Source organism: Diceros bicornis, chromosome 14, assembly GCF_020826845.1.
Source record: "Diceros bicornis minor isolate mBicDic1 chromosome 14, mDicBic1.mat.cur, whole genome shotgun sequence".
NCBI classification, from domain to species: domain Eukaryota; kingdom Metazoa; phylum Chordata; class Mammalia; order Perissodactyla; family Rhinocerotidae; genus Diceros; species Diceros bicornis.
In genome coordinates, this window is record NC_080753.1 from 28,035,634 (window position 1) to 28,050,616 (window position 14,983).

Below are 14,983 nucleotides of genomic sequence, written 5' to 3' on the forward strand. Positions count from 1 at the left end.
GAGTGTCTATGAGGACGTAGGATGGTGGTGGTGACAAGGCAGCAGATGAATGGCACACGTGGGACACCAGGATGTGTGTACACCAGGATGAGGAAGGCCAGGTGTCCCCACAGCCAGCCCCCTTCCTCGTTTCCCAGACGAGAAATTCAAGCCATTTTGGTCTCCTGCCTGTCCTATACTCAGTCTCCATCACAGCGTCCCTCACGCCCAGTCCATCCTCTTTAACAATGCTTTTCCTCTGAAATGCTTCAGGCATATAAAAGTATAGATAATAAAATCATGAACATCCACATAGCCACCACCTAGCTTCGGAGCTAAAACACAGAGGCCCTCAGCATCCCTTCTCCAACCCCGAACACTCCCGCCTTCCCAGGTGTCACCTCCGTCTGAATCTGTCGTTTGACATTTGCATGATTTCCACTGTACTTCCACTATACAGTCTGTATCCACGCCCGATATGTAATATTATTTTGCATGTTTTATTTATTTATTTTTTTTGCGAGGAATATCAGCCCTGAGCTAACATCCATGCTAATCCTCCTCTTTTTGCTGAGGAAGACCAGCTCTGAGCTAACATCCATTGCCAATCCTCCTCCTTTTTTTTTTTCCCCAAAGCCCCAGTAGATAGTTGTATGTCATAGCTGCACATCCTTCTAGTTGCTGTACGTGGGACGCGGCCTCAGTATGGCCAGAGAAGCGGTACGTTGGTGCGCGCCCGGGATCCGAACCCGGGCCGCCAGTAGCGGAGCGCGTGCACTTAACCGCTAAGCCACCGGGCCGGCCCTATTTTGCATGTTTTAAACATCAGCGCTGTCCAAGGGAACTCTCTGTGAGGGAGGCAATGCTCTTTATCTGCGCTGTCCAGTACCGTAGCCCTAACTGTTTGCTTATCAAGCACTGGAAATGCGACTAGTGATTAAGGAACTGCATTTTGTACTTTAAGTTTAAATAGCCACATGTGGCCAGTGGCTACTGTGTTGGATAGATCCTTCTAAAACTTGCTTTTCTCTTTCTTTCTTTTTCTCCTTTTTTTTTTTTTTTTGAGATTTCTTGAAGTAGAGGCATGCAGAGCTACCCTGCTCATTTTCCCTGCCGTACAACAGTCAATTGTGCGAATATACAGCCATCCATTGACCCATCTTCCTACTGATGGACATTTGGGCTGTTTTCCTGTTTTGCCGCTAACACAAACGATGCTGCAGCAGTCCTCTTTGTACATATCTCTGTGTGTCCTTCCTAACTTCTTCATTTCCAGTGCCCAGTGTGGTAGACAGTCCCATGACCCTGAGCCCGGGTTATTCTGTAGCCTGCTGGCTGCCTGCCCGCCCAGTCTCTGCCCTTTCACACGCTCATTCTTCTCCTGGCGGCCGTCGCCCACCCAGCCAGGCTAATGTTCTCAAACACCACTCCCACCCGTGTCTTTCCTTCTCAGGAACTCAACGGCTCCCACTGCCTGTCGCATCTGATCTCAGCTCCTCTGCTTGGACCCAGGCCCCCACCACCCAGCCTGCCCTATGACTCCCTATGTTTGCCAGCCTCCTTCCGGTCCTTTGCATGCATCATGCTGTTCTCACCTCTGTGCCTCATTTTCCGTGTAAGCACCCATCCCCTCATTCTGGAATGTCTGTCTTCCTGCCCCTCCATACTTAGTCCCCTAATATATTTGAGGGCCAGCTCAAGCCTCACCTTCTCCGGGACAGTGTTTCATTCATTCAGAAAATGCTCACGAGGAGCTGCCCTCATGGAGCTCACAGACTGCAGCCCACCCAGTTCCCAGCTCTCTGCCTTCCCCTTGAAGCTTAGTATGGATGGAGCTTTGGAATCAAGAGAGGTGCGAGTAAGGTTGGGGTTCATCAGGAGTGAGGGGCAGGCAAGCTGGCTTCCTGGAGCCCTGGAAAGGGGACCTGGAGGTGGGAGCACCAACCCCAGTGAAGGCCTGGCCCTCACCTCACAAGATCTCCACCCCAGAGGCCCAGAAGTGCGTGCTCCTCTGGGCACCTCACAAGAGACTGACACGCAGAAACAGGAATGTCTGTTTATGCAATTACACTTCTCTCCTGGAGGCACACCACGTGGGCAGCCAATTTATCAGAGGGTTGCTAGATGAGCAGGAGGGCAGAGAAAAGAGATGCTCACTATAGAATCTGAGGCTTCTTGACAGGAATCATGCATCGACGGCCTGTGGCACCATTGATACAACAGGGGTAGGCCTGGAAGGGGCCAGGATGCTCATGCCAACCACCTGGGGGGCACTGTCTCCCCCATCAGATAGGTACTGCAGCCTCTGCCTCCAAGGCTCGCCTTTCTCCGGGCTTCCATTGGTGGCCACTCTCCTCTTCTGATGGGCATAATCTTTACATTAATGTTTCTCTGTGTTATATCTCCATTCTGATTTCAGTCGAGTCTGGGAACCATTTCTTCAGGTGACTTTGCATATCTGTTCTGATTCATTTTGTATTGATTTATGGTTTAATTCTCAGACAGCATTCTTACTTCCCAATGTTTGGTTCTTAAAATGCACCTTAACTTATTCTCTGTGTCTCCTGAACAAGATTATAAACCCTCAAGGGGCCGGGACTATATTCCTTTCTGTAACCCCCAGGGCCCAAAGCTGGACATCTGGACAAAAGCTTAACACGTGCAGCCCTCGGGGCTTTGCCCAGCTCCGGACTTGAGATGCCAGGAGATTGGCAGGGGCAGAGCTGCCTGGCACTGAGGGTCTGGGCAGGGGTGGAGGTGCCTAAGGGCCAGGAAGTATCTTCTGGGATAGGACAGTTCTCTCCCAGGCCTCCTGAGTGTGCAGTCGGGCTGCACATCTGTGTAGAGTTTGTCCTCAGCCAGGAAGGGATCCATGTGGGTGGAAGGAGAATCACGTGAGCTGCCTTAGGGAAGCAGAGGGCAGGAGAGAGCAGAGGGCCTTGGCAGAACACTGAAGGGTCTGGCGTCTGGAAGGAGCTGGGGATGGGTTCAGCTGAAAATTTTGTCCTGCAAATCCAGGCTAGAGAGGGTGAGGAAAGCATTAAATGCTGGGAGTCAGCAAAGAGGATGAAGGTAGAGCTGGGTGCGGGGCTGAGAGGTGATCTCCTTCAGGTGATTTTTACAGAGGGTTCAGGATGGAACTGGGCTAAGGGGAGCCAAGGCGAGAACTATGGAGGGGGCGGGGAGGAGGAACAGACTGTATTCCCAGAAACTGAAGAGGACTGGTGGTCAAGAGTGCTTGGTAGGGCCGGACCCGTGGCTTGGCGGTTAGGTGAGTGCGCTCCGCTGCTGGCGGCCCAGGTTCGGATCCCGGGCTCGCACGGACGCACTGCTTCTCCGGCCATGCTGAGGCCGAGTCCCACATACAGCAACTAGAGGGACGTGCAGCTATGACATACAACTATCTACTGGGGCTTTGGGGGAAAAAAATAAATAAATAAAATTAAAAAAAAAACAAAAAAAAGAGTGCTGGGTAGGTCCTCTACTCCAGAGTCAGCCCCTAAGTGCGGACCTCAGCTCCCTCCCCTATTCATGAAAAAGGAGCGGGTGGTCAGAGGATCTTTTGGGTCTGGTCTAGCTCCGGCCTTGGTGATTTCAAGGATGGCCCTTGAGGCTGGAGGAGGCCTGTCCACAGTGGAGGGCAGAAGCTAACAGTGAGGGAGGAAACAGGCTGAGGACGGGAGGAAAATGGGAGAACATGCATTGAGTCCTTGCACTGTGCAGGGCCAGAGCTGGCACCTCACACACGGTCTCGGGGATCTTTATGCTGACCTCTGAAGACGGGATTAGCCGCATTTAGCGATTAGGAAACCCAAACCAGAGAGGTGCGTGGAACTCCCCGTCACTCTCCTAGCAGCCAGGACTGGGCTTCCCCTCCACCCCCCACCCCCAGGCCTCTGGCTCCAAGCCCCCAGCCCTTCCACTGCAGGGCGGCTCCCGGGTGGCAGGGAGCCCCGTGTGTGGTGTGTGCCTGAGCGGTTGGAGAGGAAGGGCTATTAGTCTACCGGTTTTTAGATTAATGCTATATTTTCTTACATTTACTAGGTTTTCGTTAACTTAGTTTTCAGTGCTTTGTCTTGGCAGGGGTGGAAAATAAGGATTTTTTTTTTTAAACGAGAAGATGAAATATGTTAAGAAAATATGAGTTCCTGATTAGGACAAAGTGAAGAAGGAGAAAGTCAACTCAAGGTCAGGAAGGGAAGGAGAGAGAGTCTCGGCTATCTGGTGAAGAGAATCCTCCATTAAGAAAGAGCAAAGATGGGGCTTTTGTGGCAAGTTTTAAACGGATTGTGTAAATCAATACTTTGTTAATACGGTAAACTGTTAACATTTGTTAAATCTCAGCGGTGGGTACAGATACTGTTAGAATTGGGAATGTACCCAAATTATACAGAAGCAAAGGTCTGGCCAGAGCTGCCACATTAAGCACGAGACATTGAAAAGAAATGGCATGGCAGCTACAGAGACATATGGAAAAAAAAAAAATAATAAAAGGAACATAAAACAGATGAAAACCAAAATCTAGAAGAAAATTTAATCCAAGGGACAGAAAAGAAAAATCCCTATAGCATTCTGAGCTATAGAGAAATTTAATAACAACATGAATTCAAGAAAGTAAGCCAAGATGAAATGACAGAATGAGATAAAAAGGGAACTGAGAGCACTTTTATAAAATTAATCAGAAATAACAAGAAACTGAATAGATATAGCTAAAAAATAAATTGATATAGAAGGAAGGCTTCAGATAATCGTGGTAAAGGAGTAAAAGACAAGTACTAAAAAGAGAGACAATAGCTATAAAAAATCAAGACAATGAAACAAATAAATATAGAATCTGGAAACAGAACCTAACCAGTGGAAAAGATAAAGTATTCATGAAGAAAATACAAGACATCTTCCCTGGAATGAAGAATGGAATTGCAGCTCAAAAGAGCACATCTTATTCCACGAAAAACTGATAAAGAACAAGAAAGAGTCCTTCAGGCATATAGATTTAAAAAAAGAGAAGAAGAAAGAAAAAAAAGAAAGTCACCTTCATTCTAAAGAGGAATCTTGGGCTGGCCTCAGTCTTGTTCTTACCAACAGATAATGCTGCCAAATGAAAATGGAGAAATGTCGCCAAAGTTCTGAGCAGAAGAAAGTGTGATGCAAGAATATTTTACTCAGCTAAGTTGCATTCAAATATAAAGACCACAGAAACATTGTTTTTTTTTTCCCCCCAAATCCCCAGTAGATAGTTGTGTGTCATAGCTGCACATCCTTCTAGTTGCTGTATGTGGGACGCGGCCTCAGCATGGCCGGAGAAGCGGTGCGTTGGTGCGCGCCCGGGATCCGAACCCAGGCTGCCAGCAGCGGAATGCGCACACTTAACCACTAAGCCATGGTGCTGGCCCAGCAGAAACATTCTTAAACACAGAAAACACACCATTCCTGAGCCATCCTTGAAAAATGATGAAATTCTGCCAATCAAGAGTTTAACAACTCAGGAATGAAGAAGTAATGGTAAAAGTACTGGTGGTGAGTCACAAATTAGATTAAATATAAAATGAAGGCTAAATAACTGTAAGAATTATGGTTTCAGAGCAGAAGGGAATGCACAGACTTTGACAATCTCAATATAGGTATAATTAATACAAATTAGGAAGAGGCAGAGAGAAGGTGGGAGAAAGAGCAAGCGATTTCCTCATCTTCAGAACCTTGAACCATACTATCTGAAAAGGAAACCTTATTAGGAACAATTCTAGTTTCTTAATGTTTCTCATAATCTTAACTTCAGAGAGATCTTTGAGGAACTAAATATCTTTTGTGGGTAAGAAATGTCTACTTCAGTTTCTTTCTCTTCTGTTAGATTCACCTAAAATTGATTTAGTACTTTTATTTTTTAAACTGCGTGACTGGTCCCATTTTAATAAAAGCATTTCTATCTAGCCTTCTAGCTGGTAATATCCTAGAGACACCTAGAATGCAGTTCCCCTAATGTTAGTAGTTACTCTGGGTGAAGGTTTTCATAAGATCACCCAAACTGTTTTCAATTCTTTATAAGAAGAATGTACCATTTTTACAAAAATAATAAAGTCATTATTCTGAAGAAATAAGATTGGTGAAATATCTGTCTTCAACATGGTGTCTGCAGGCTTGTCAGTTTTATTTATTAAGAAAGCTTAAAGGATATGTGTCATGTTGGAGGAATGTGCAGTAACAAACTGGAATTCAAATTGAGCAAAAAAAGACATACTGAAGTTCAAAAATATTATCATGGGATAGGAATTACAACTTCTAATTAAAAACAACCTGGATGCCACTTGATCCACGGAGTCAACGCAATCCCAATCAAAATTCCAGCCAGTTATTTTGTGCCTATTGACAAACTGATTCTAAAGTTTATATGGATGGGCCGGCCTGGTGGCATAGTAGTTAGGTTCGGTGCACTCTGCTTTGGCGGCCCGGGGTTTGCAGGTTCGAATCCCTGGTGTGGACCTACACACCGCTCATCAGCCATTCTGTGGCGGCAACCCACATATAAAGTGGAGGAAGACTGGCACAGGTGTTAGCTCAGGCCTAATCTTCCTCAAGCAAAAAAAAAGGAAGATCAAACAAAAAAAAGAGGAAGATTGGCAACAAATGTTAGCTCAGGGCTAATCTTCCTCAGCAAAAAAAGATTAAAAAAAAAAAAGTTTATATGTAAAGTCAAAGGACCCAGAATAGCCAACTCAATATTGAAGAAGAACTAAGTCAGAGAACTGACACTACCCGACTTCAAGACTGACTATAAAGCTACAGTGATCAAGACAGTGTGGTACTGGCAAAAGAATAGGCAAATAGATCAATGGAACGGAATAGAGAACACATTGTATAAAACAGAAATTACACAAAAAAATATGAACAGATAAAAACGACCTAAATCAAGTCTGCATTGAGTTAAGTGAGTGCTGCGAGTGGCCCTGGTGGCAGCTGGGGTGAGCTAGCAAGGGGGCCTGGCTGTCCTCCTGTGAGAACTGAGGACATCCACAGGTGAGGCGACACAGAGGGCATGTGGGCCATGTGCAGCCAGCTGGTGAGAAGGAAAAAGGCATCCACGGTCTTGTTTGAACTCTGGGCAAAGTGCAGGGACAGGGGAGGGTATTAACAGGAGCACTGAGATTTGAGAATTTGTGGGAACAGCAAATCAGAAGCCATTGTGGGCAAAGGGCTGGCATAGGGGATAAAAGAAGAGTCTGAACACAAGCAAGCACAAAGCTGGGTGAGAATGTTAGAAATGACCAAGGCCAGGCAGGGACAGGCGACCCTGAGGCCCACAGGAGCCCCACAGGCCTGCCTCACGAGTAGGATGTGGCTAGAAGTCTCCTGAGTTATGAAAGAAGAGAAAACTGGAAATTAAAGAATGACACCAAGCATAGGAAAGTTCTTATCAACCAACATACACACTTTTAATTGCAAAAAGTAAAAACTTTCATTACATAAAACTTTAATTTACATACATTCTTTACATGGTTGGAAGTCTTTACAAGTTTGCAGTACATTTAAGTTACTGTCAACATTCCACACTGAACACATATTAACAGCTTAGCCCATTCGGAGCACGCATGGTTGGGAGAGGTGTCTGTCTCCCCCTGCGTTCTGGGACCATACAGGCCCACCACACCTGGTCCCCTGAAGATGCCCTGCAGCTGTCCCAGGCTCCTGTCCCGACAGCAGGTGAAAGAGGCTGAGTTCCTGGCTTACCTCTGCCTCTCCAGCCTTCTCCCCCAGCCTAGGCGTCCTTACTGACCTTCCCACAAGAGGGAGGCGGGGGCAGAGGCCACAGCCGGCATTCTTCTGAGGGTGAAACTATGGAAAGAAGTTTGGAGGGAAAGTTGCCTACGATGAGACCGGGAATTCTCTGGAATGCCATGTGTCCGTCTGTTCTTGTCACCAATTCTCACAGATAAGTGAGAGTTTGTTCCTGAAAAGGCTGAAAGTGCTCTGAGGGGCTGAAGTCTGACGGCTGGGACGCTGCTGATCTGAGTGAAGGTGGCTTCACAGGATGACCTCCCCTACCCCATAGAGCTGTTGTGAGAAGTAATGACGTAAATTAAGCCTGGCACAAAGCAGATGTCCCGACTTTCCAATTTCTGTTTGAAACTCAAAACAAAACTAGTTTCCCTTCTCTGACCCATGCTTGCAGCTGTTGCTGTCTTGAACTGATGCCGGCTGGCTGACTGACAGACACACTAAGCGCAGGAGGAATGGTCTCCGGGCCAGCCCCACCATGTCTGGACAGTTCTAGGCCTCCACCTTGAGTTACTTAACATTTCTTCTCTCCACTATTCTGAAAAGCTCTGGACATGTCACGGTCTCCAGAGAGAAGAAAATGACAGATGTATTTAGCTCTAATGCTTAAATTATGCAGGGCAGGGAAACCAGACACTAAGGGACCTGGACAACAGACAAGCTGGCTGGAGGGTTTCTCACCAAGGCCAGCACTTAAAGCCACACTGTGTCTAGGGTGGGTGGACTCGGATGTGGTGCACGAGAGGGAGAACATCTGTCCCTCTCCTCTGAGATGCTTTTATGGAAAAAGCTGCTGGATATCGGGAGGGTGGGAGTAAGGAGGCCAGGAGTATGCACGCTGATGGTGACGTAGCACATGCCCAGAGCCTCAGGGTTCATCTGCTACAGGGCAACCTTCCTGTAAGAAGACATCTTACATCTTGCTATAAGCACCTGCACCTTCCCAGCCTCCTGGCCCTGACACACATTGGCTCTGTACACAACATGCGCAGGGCCAAACGTGGAGAGAATCTCAACCTAAAATACTATTTTAAAGCACATCTCTGGAACTCCCTTCCTGCAACCAATTTTAGTGGGTGATGGATCGCCACTGAAAGGTAATGAGTGGGGAACCTGTAAACACAGGAGACTTTCTGTTCCATCGCTAGGAGAGCTCAAAAGCCTAAAAGACCTCTAAAAGGTAGCCAAGATCGCCTCTCTCCATGCAATCAGACATGCGCTTTCCCTCTCTTTCCCCTAACGTGGCCTTCTGCTGGGCAAGGAGATGAGAAGTGAACATTTGCTTTGGGGTTCTGAATGTTCAGTAGGGAAGCCACTGGTTAATAAATAAACTCTCGTTCCAGACAATATTAAAATGACTGAGGCCGTCACCTGCAGCTAAGAAACTTGAGATTTTGTTTTCAAATAACTGTTCCTCCATAGAGGTCTATGCTAAATTTTGGAAGAAGGGAACAGAAAACCGAGAACTGAAAAACAAGTGATGTAAACTCCAAGGGGAACCACAACTGGAAGTGGGCAGAGTCCCTCTTCTGCTCATACATCTGGAAACATGTGGTGACGGGAAAATGGCTGGACACAGCTGTACTCCAGCAACACTCACTCTTACAAAGAATTTTCAAATGCAGAGGGAAAAAGTGAAAGGATTTTTATAAAAGTCATCTGGTTAGATTCCACCTCCACTTCTGTCCAAAACAGTTTTGAAAACAAACCTGAAGAGTTCCCGTCCCTAGGTTCTCCTAGCCAACGGGGGCAACCCGAGTCACTTAACTAAACATCTTCACTCTTGGGCCCCACGCTGTGCTGTAGCAGGAAAACAACATGCTGTGGAACCAACTATCTACCCACCAGCAGTTCACCGTTCTGAGCCCTAGTGTCTTTACTTATAAGGATCTAATACCGACTTTACAGGACTGAGTAAGGATTATCTTATAATCCTTACCATACCATACCAATCCATACCATACCTATATTGGTATGGACTGGACAAATGTCATTATTCCTTTCTCTCAGAAAATGAGCCCAAATCTGCCCATTTCATAAACTATTTTGTATTTCACCAAACAGGTAGGTTTTGTCTTCATAAACCACTATTATTTTATTCCCTCCCTTCCCTAAAAAGATTGTGATTGGGGGAGGATAAGCTCTGCCTCTTTTCACAAGCCAGAACAGGTCTAGTGTCTGTTCAATACTTGACTCCTGGAGACCTCAGGATATCTGGACACAAATGCTTCAAACTGGTCCCAAAGCATCCTTCCTCCCCGGAGAGCTGACTTCTAGGGACAGGAGTCTCTGCTCTGGGAACCTGCAAGAAAGTGAACCTAACCCATGTGCAGAAGTCACTGCCATGTCACCTTTTAGCTAACACTCAACAAATTCGTGAGCAAGTTCCCTCTTCTTTGAGCCCTGTGGTTTTGTTCTCATTGTGGTGGTGGAGGTGAGGAGTTGGTTAGGTGGTCCCACCATGCCCCTATTCCTGCTTCCTCAACTTGACGACCCTGTTTTCCACAGCAGGTCATGTGGAGGGACTTTTGCTGCTTCCATGGAGGACCTGAGAGCTAAGTGAGCAGGGGAAATCCCACAGCACCCTCACTCAAAGCCTTGGATAACTAGAAAGGGACTGGCTGGCAACCCCAAGCCATTCATGTAGGACTGGTCAGTTGTAGATTCTGCTTACCAGAATTACCTTGAGAAGAAGGCAAATTACTTCTTACATACCCAGTAATTAAGAGCAGAAAACGCTCTTTGGAGAATTCCTCCCCTAACATAAATCTATATTCAATTCTGAACTGGATAGACTTTAAGAAAAATGGGTAGTATACACACAGAAGTCTCCGCTTATCTACCGCCATACCACTCGTTGTTGAATTGCAGACAGGTCAGGGGCTTAGGGGACTTCCCAGCGGATGCCTCAGAACACCAACATGTGCAAGGGCTTCTTTGTTTTCAAAGTTTTGAGGTGAAATGGGTATTTTATGAACATTTAAGGTATGAAGAGCAGGAGTGAAATGGGTAAAAAACACAGAGTAATTCATAAAATCTTAATCATTAAAACAGTTGCTTTGCTTCTAAGGAACCCTCTCTCTTCTTAACCCAAAGGGCCTCACTGAAGAAAACTCCGAGACGCCTCTAAAGAACTTGTTTACATAGAATCCTTTCCCATGTGCAGCATGGATAAGGACACTGCAAAGGCTCTAAAAGCTTGCACAAAGCTGGCCTTGAAATGATCTCTGTGATTTAAAACCTCTTAAATCATAACTGCTTAGCAAGCATGACTTTTACACGTACAAAAAGTTTTGTTTTTCCGCTGATTCTTTTAAGGAGAAATTCCCTCAGGTACAGTTCATCCTAGTTTCATTCGAGCCCGCGGAGGAGGCTGAGCGTTTCCACCCTGAGCTCTGTGAACCCTCCTTGGCCTTTACAAGCCCACGAACGGGCAGTTCGAGCACCCGATGATCCCCACTGCTGCAGTTCGAGCACCCGATGATCCCCACTGCTGCTCATGAGATGTGCAGAGAGAGGGCCTGGGGACAAGGCGCAGGGGTGCCTCCAAGGATGAAGAGGACCCCCAAGGAGTCACACCATCTTCCCGCACCACTGTCTGCCTCTGGGCCATAGCTCTGACATAAACACCTCCTGCATCCATTTGGTTTCTGCAATTCAGAACCATAGTGGAGTCTGTTTTTTCTTCATGGTGGTGATGGCATGACCAGAGGCCAGATATTTAACAGTGTTGATAAAGGAGTAATAAAGGAAAAAAAGGAAACAAGAAAAGAGTGTCCTCATTTACACTATTTGATTAATACATACTAAAAGGACTTGGGGAAAATACTGAACATACTGAATCATCCAATCAAAAGAACACAGCTTTATATTATTACAAAAAATAAAAATACCTCACCTTGTTTCGCAGTACAAAGAGAGAACTCATTTTAAGACAGAGGATCACAGAGCTGCACACCCAGCTGGCAAACACTTCGGGTCTGAAGTTCCTTCCCCGACTACATTACAACATCAGCTTGACACATCTGTAAAACATCTTTCCTGCAGAAAGTCGGAGCCTAAAGATCAAACCCAGGGAGGCACCCTCTGCCCAGCCAGCACTCTAACTCATTCCCTCTGAGGACACTTGGGAAAAGCAACGCAGTTGACAGGAGCAGTGCTGCCTCAGCAGGAAAGGGCTCTGGCCTAGCCAAGGGAGGGGGACCAGGAGCCTGACTTCTGAGAAACCATCCAGACCAGCAAGGGAGAAGGGAGGGGAGTTGGGGGAGGCATACGAATCTGATAAAATGGAGAAACGTAGGACCGTAGGAATTACCATTTCAATTATAATCAGACTCCAATCTAGCATCACTGAGAGTCCAAGAGCCTGGACTCCGGGAAAGAAGTGCACTTCTTGAGTGCAATTTGAGGTTATCCCATCTTTTTTTACTGGTTCTAGATTCTGTTCTGCTTGGGAAACTGCAACGACTTCTTTAATCAGCCATTGCTTTCCAAAAAAGTACAGCGTGGTGTGGCCAGGAAGACAGGACAAGCAGGCCCACCTGGTAAAGGATGGCTCTGAAGTCAGGCCATGCTGACTGCCTCTCTGTGGCCAGGGGCCAGCAGAGGGGATCAGGCCATGCAAGTGAGGGCAGGCACCAATCCTGCTCCCTGCCTGAGGGGCAGCCTCAAGGCTGAGGTGCCAAAAGGCCTGGAAGAGCCCAGTCTCTGACAGACGGGTATTGGCAAAGTCCTGGCCAAGCAGCTGGGCTGGAAAAGTCAGGAGGGCTGGGCTCTGGCCACTGCCTCCAGCACATAGCTGGCTCACACACATGCATAGGGCAGGTAACTAAGTAACCAACCCCTGGAAAATGGTTTCATTGTTTTTGTTTTTATTTCTCCCCTTTCAATCTCGACTTCAGCTCTCAAATCTGTTCCTCTATACAGTTCTGTTTCCTATAGTTCTGACAGGGTGGTTCCATCGCAGATGACCAAAGGCTGGGCCCCTCTGGCTATAATGTAGACCTTCCAGTGGGTGGCACCGGCATAGCCTTGAAGGGAAACAGCAACAGGAAAGCACATGAATGTCAGGGACTGGGCAAGCAAGGCAGGTGGGCCGCAGCCGCCCTCAGGGCACGCCCACAGAGTCAGAGGCAAATCTTGCTCTGAAGGTCTTTTAGCTCTTCCTGGCATAAATACTCCCAGTTATTATCACTCCTCTCTGTAACGTGACATCAAAAGGAGCCACTGTGAACCAGAGCACTTCACCACCACCCCTCATCTGGGTAACTGTGAATCACAATTCCACAGGTTTACAAAGGCAGGATGCTCTAGATAAGGCTGGCATTGGGCATCAATTCTCAGACTGACCTCATCTTTATCAAGAAGACAGGATGAGTTCTGAGGGGCAGTGGGACTGCCTATATAATTCTCCTGAGGTTATCTATAATATGGTCTCATTACAGAACATCCAGATTAACTGAAACCAGCATTTCCTAACCGTATTCTGTAAACAGCAGCATCCCATAAGACAGTCCAAGGAAAATGGGTTCCATGGTCAAGTAAGTTTGAGAAACACTAGGTTCCTCCAAGGCTTTTCGGAGCCTTTTATACAAGAATGTGCACTGTGTATTGACCAGACAGGCATTTCCCAAAGTCAGCTGACCCAAGGAGCCCTATTTGCCAAGGGCCTTTCCAAGAGGCTCCTGTTCCCACCCCCCGGGTCATGAACAATCTGAAGAATTGTTTAGGAAACACTGGCCTCTATCATTTGAGTGAGCAGGAAGGTAAACTTAAAAACTCTTAACACTTCAATAATCTCCTGATGGAAAATGTTCTGGGGTATGATGAACCCTACCCATCTTTAAACTGAGACCACTGAACAGCATTTAACCTCTACTTGGTAACTCAAGAAAGGTCACTGCGAGCAGATGCGTGGGCTCACCAGTGTCAGCCTCTGACACCTGACCCCTACATCATTCTTGAAAATGCCTCCCATCACTGGTTTTCTGGTGATCTGTAACCCTATCCCCTTCCCCTCAACCTTCACAGGACAATGCTTATTTTGTCAAAAAACACAGACTTGCTTGTCACAGGGCCATTCTTAAGGGTCCCTGAGGTGCTGGAGCTGCCCTCTGTCCTACAACCACTGAATTATTCTCCTCCACTGTCAGGGTCTGCTTTCCCGTCCTCATTTTTTTTTTTTTTTTTTGGTGAGGAGATCAGCCCTGTGCTAACACCCGCCAATCCTCCTCTTTTTTTGCCGAGGAAGACGGCCCTGGGCTAACATCCGTGCCCATCTTCCTCCACTTTATATGGGACGCCGCCACAGCATGGCTTGCCAAAGCAGTGCGTTGGTGCGCGCCCGGGATCCGAACCAGCGAACCCCGGGCCGCCGCAGCGGAGCGCGCGCACCCAACCGCTTGCGCCACCGGGCCGGCCCCAGCCCGTCCTCATTTTTAACTGTGGTGGCTACAGCCATAGCTTCTGTTTCCGCCTCAGCTTCAGGTGCCTACTGTTCTCCCCACCCCTCCCCACCCCTGTTCTTCTCCCAGATTTGCCCTCTTCCTCTTGCTCTATTCGGTCTCCCACCCCTTCTCCACATTCCTGTCATGTGGCTGGCCTTTCATGCACACTGCCAACCACAGGGCTCCTTTCCTTCTGGTTGGCAAACTGGCCAGTCACGGCACGGCAGGTACCACGCTCTGGATTTTAGGCTATTCTGGACTGTCCCTACCAGGCTTTGATGCTCAAAGCCTCTTTGATCACTGCCAGTCACCCATTTTTTCTTTTCCCCTCATTCTGTAATTGGCGTTCTGGATGCTTGTGGGAGCTGGAAACCTGGGATTTGGATAACTAAAGTGTTTCTGCAGTTGTCTGAACTGTCAGGCATTTGCAGAACATAAAACAAAAACTTTTTCAAGCACAACTGCACACTCCCGACCCCAAATGCCACACAGACTTGTGCAGTAGTGATCCCTCATGGAAGGGTCACTCCACTACAGGAACACGGGTTCAGAACAATATCCACTCAAGAATCCTCTTTTTCACAAACGCCAGGCCAGATGTGCTTCATTATCATTAATGCTTCATTTGTGCATTATTTTTATATTTTCATTTCTAAACTGAAATAAAAGTTATGTAACTTGGATTAAAGCTTGGCATGGTTCACAGTCTGCACCATACCTCCAAATGAAGTGAGAAGTTTCTAGGGATTGAGGTCTTCTAAATGGGTAAAACTAAAAGAAATCAATTG

The 14,983-nt window shown here is 47.0% G+C and overlaps 1 protein-coding gene across 6 annotated transcripts in view; it reads right to left on the reverse strand.

The window, feature by feature from the left end:
- Window positions 1-11,528: 11,528 nt before the first annotated feature.
- C14H6orf89 (chromosome 14 C6orf89 homolog) overlaps window positions 11,529-14,983 on the reverse strand; it is a 39,011-nt gene continuing 35,556 nt past the window's right edge. For all 6 annotated transcript variants that reach the window (XM_058554473.1, XM_058554475.1, XM_058554477.1 and 3 more), the window contains one exon: window positions 11,529-12,779. In XM_058554473.1, the coding sequence (XP_058410456.1) occupies window positions 12,685-12,779 (95 nt within the window). In that variant the 3' untranslated portion in view covers window positions 11,529-12,684. The remainder of the gene's footprint in view (window positions 12,780-14,983) is intronic.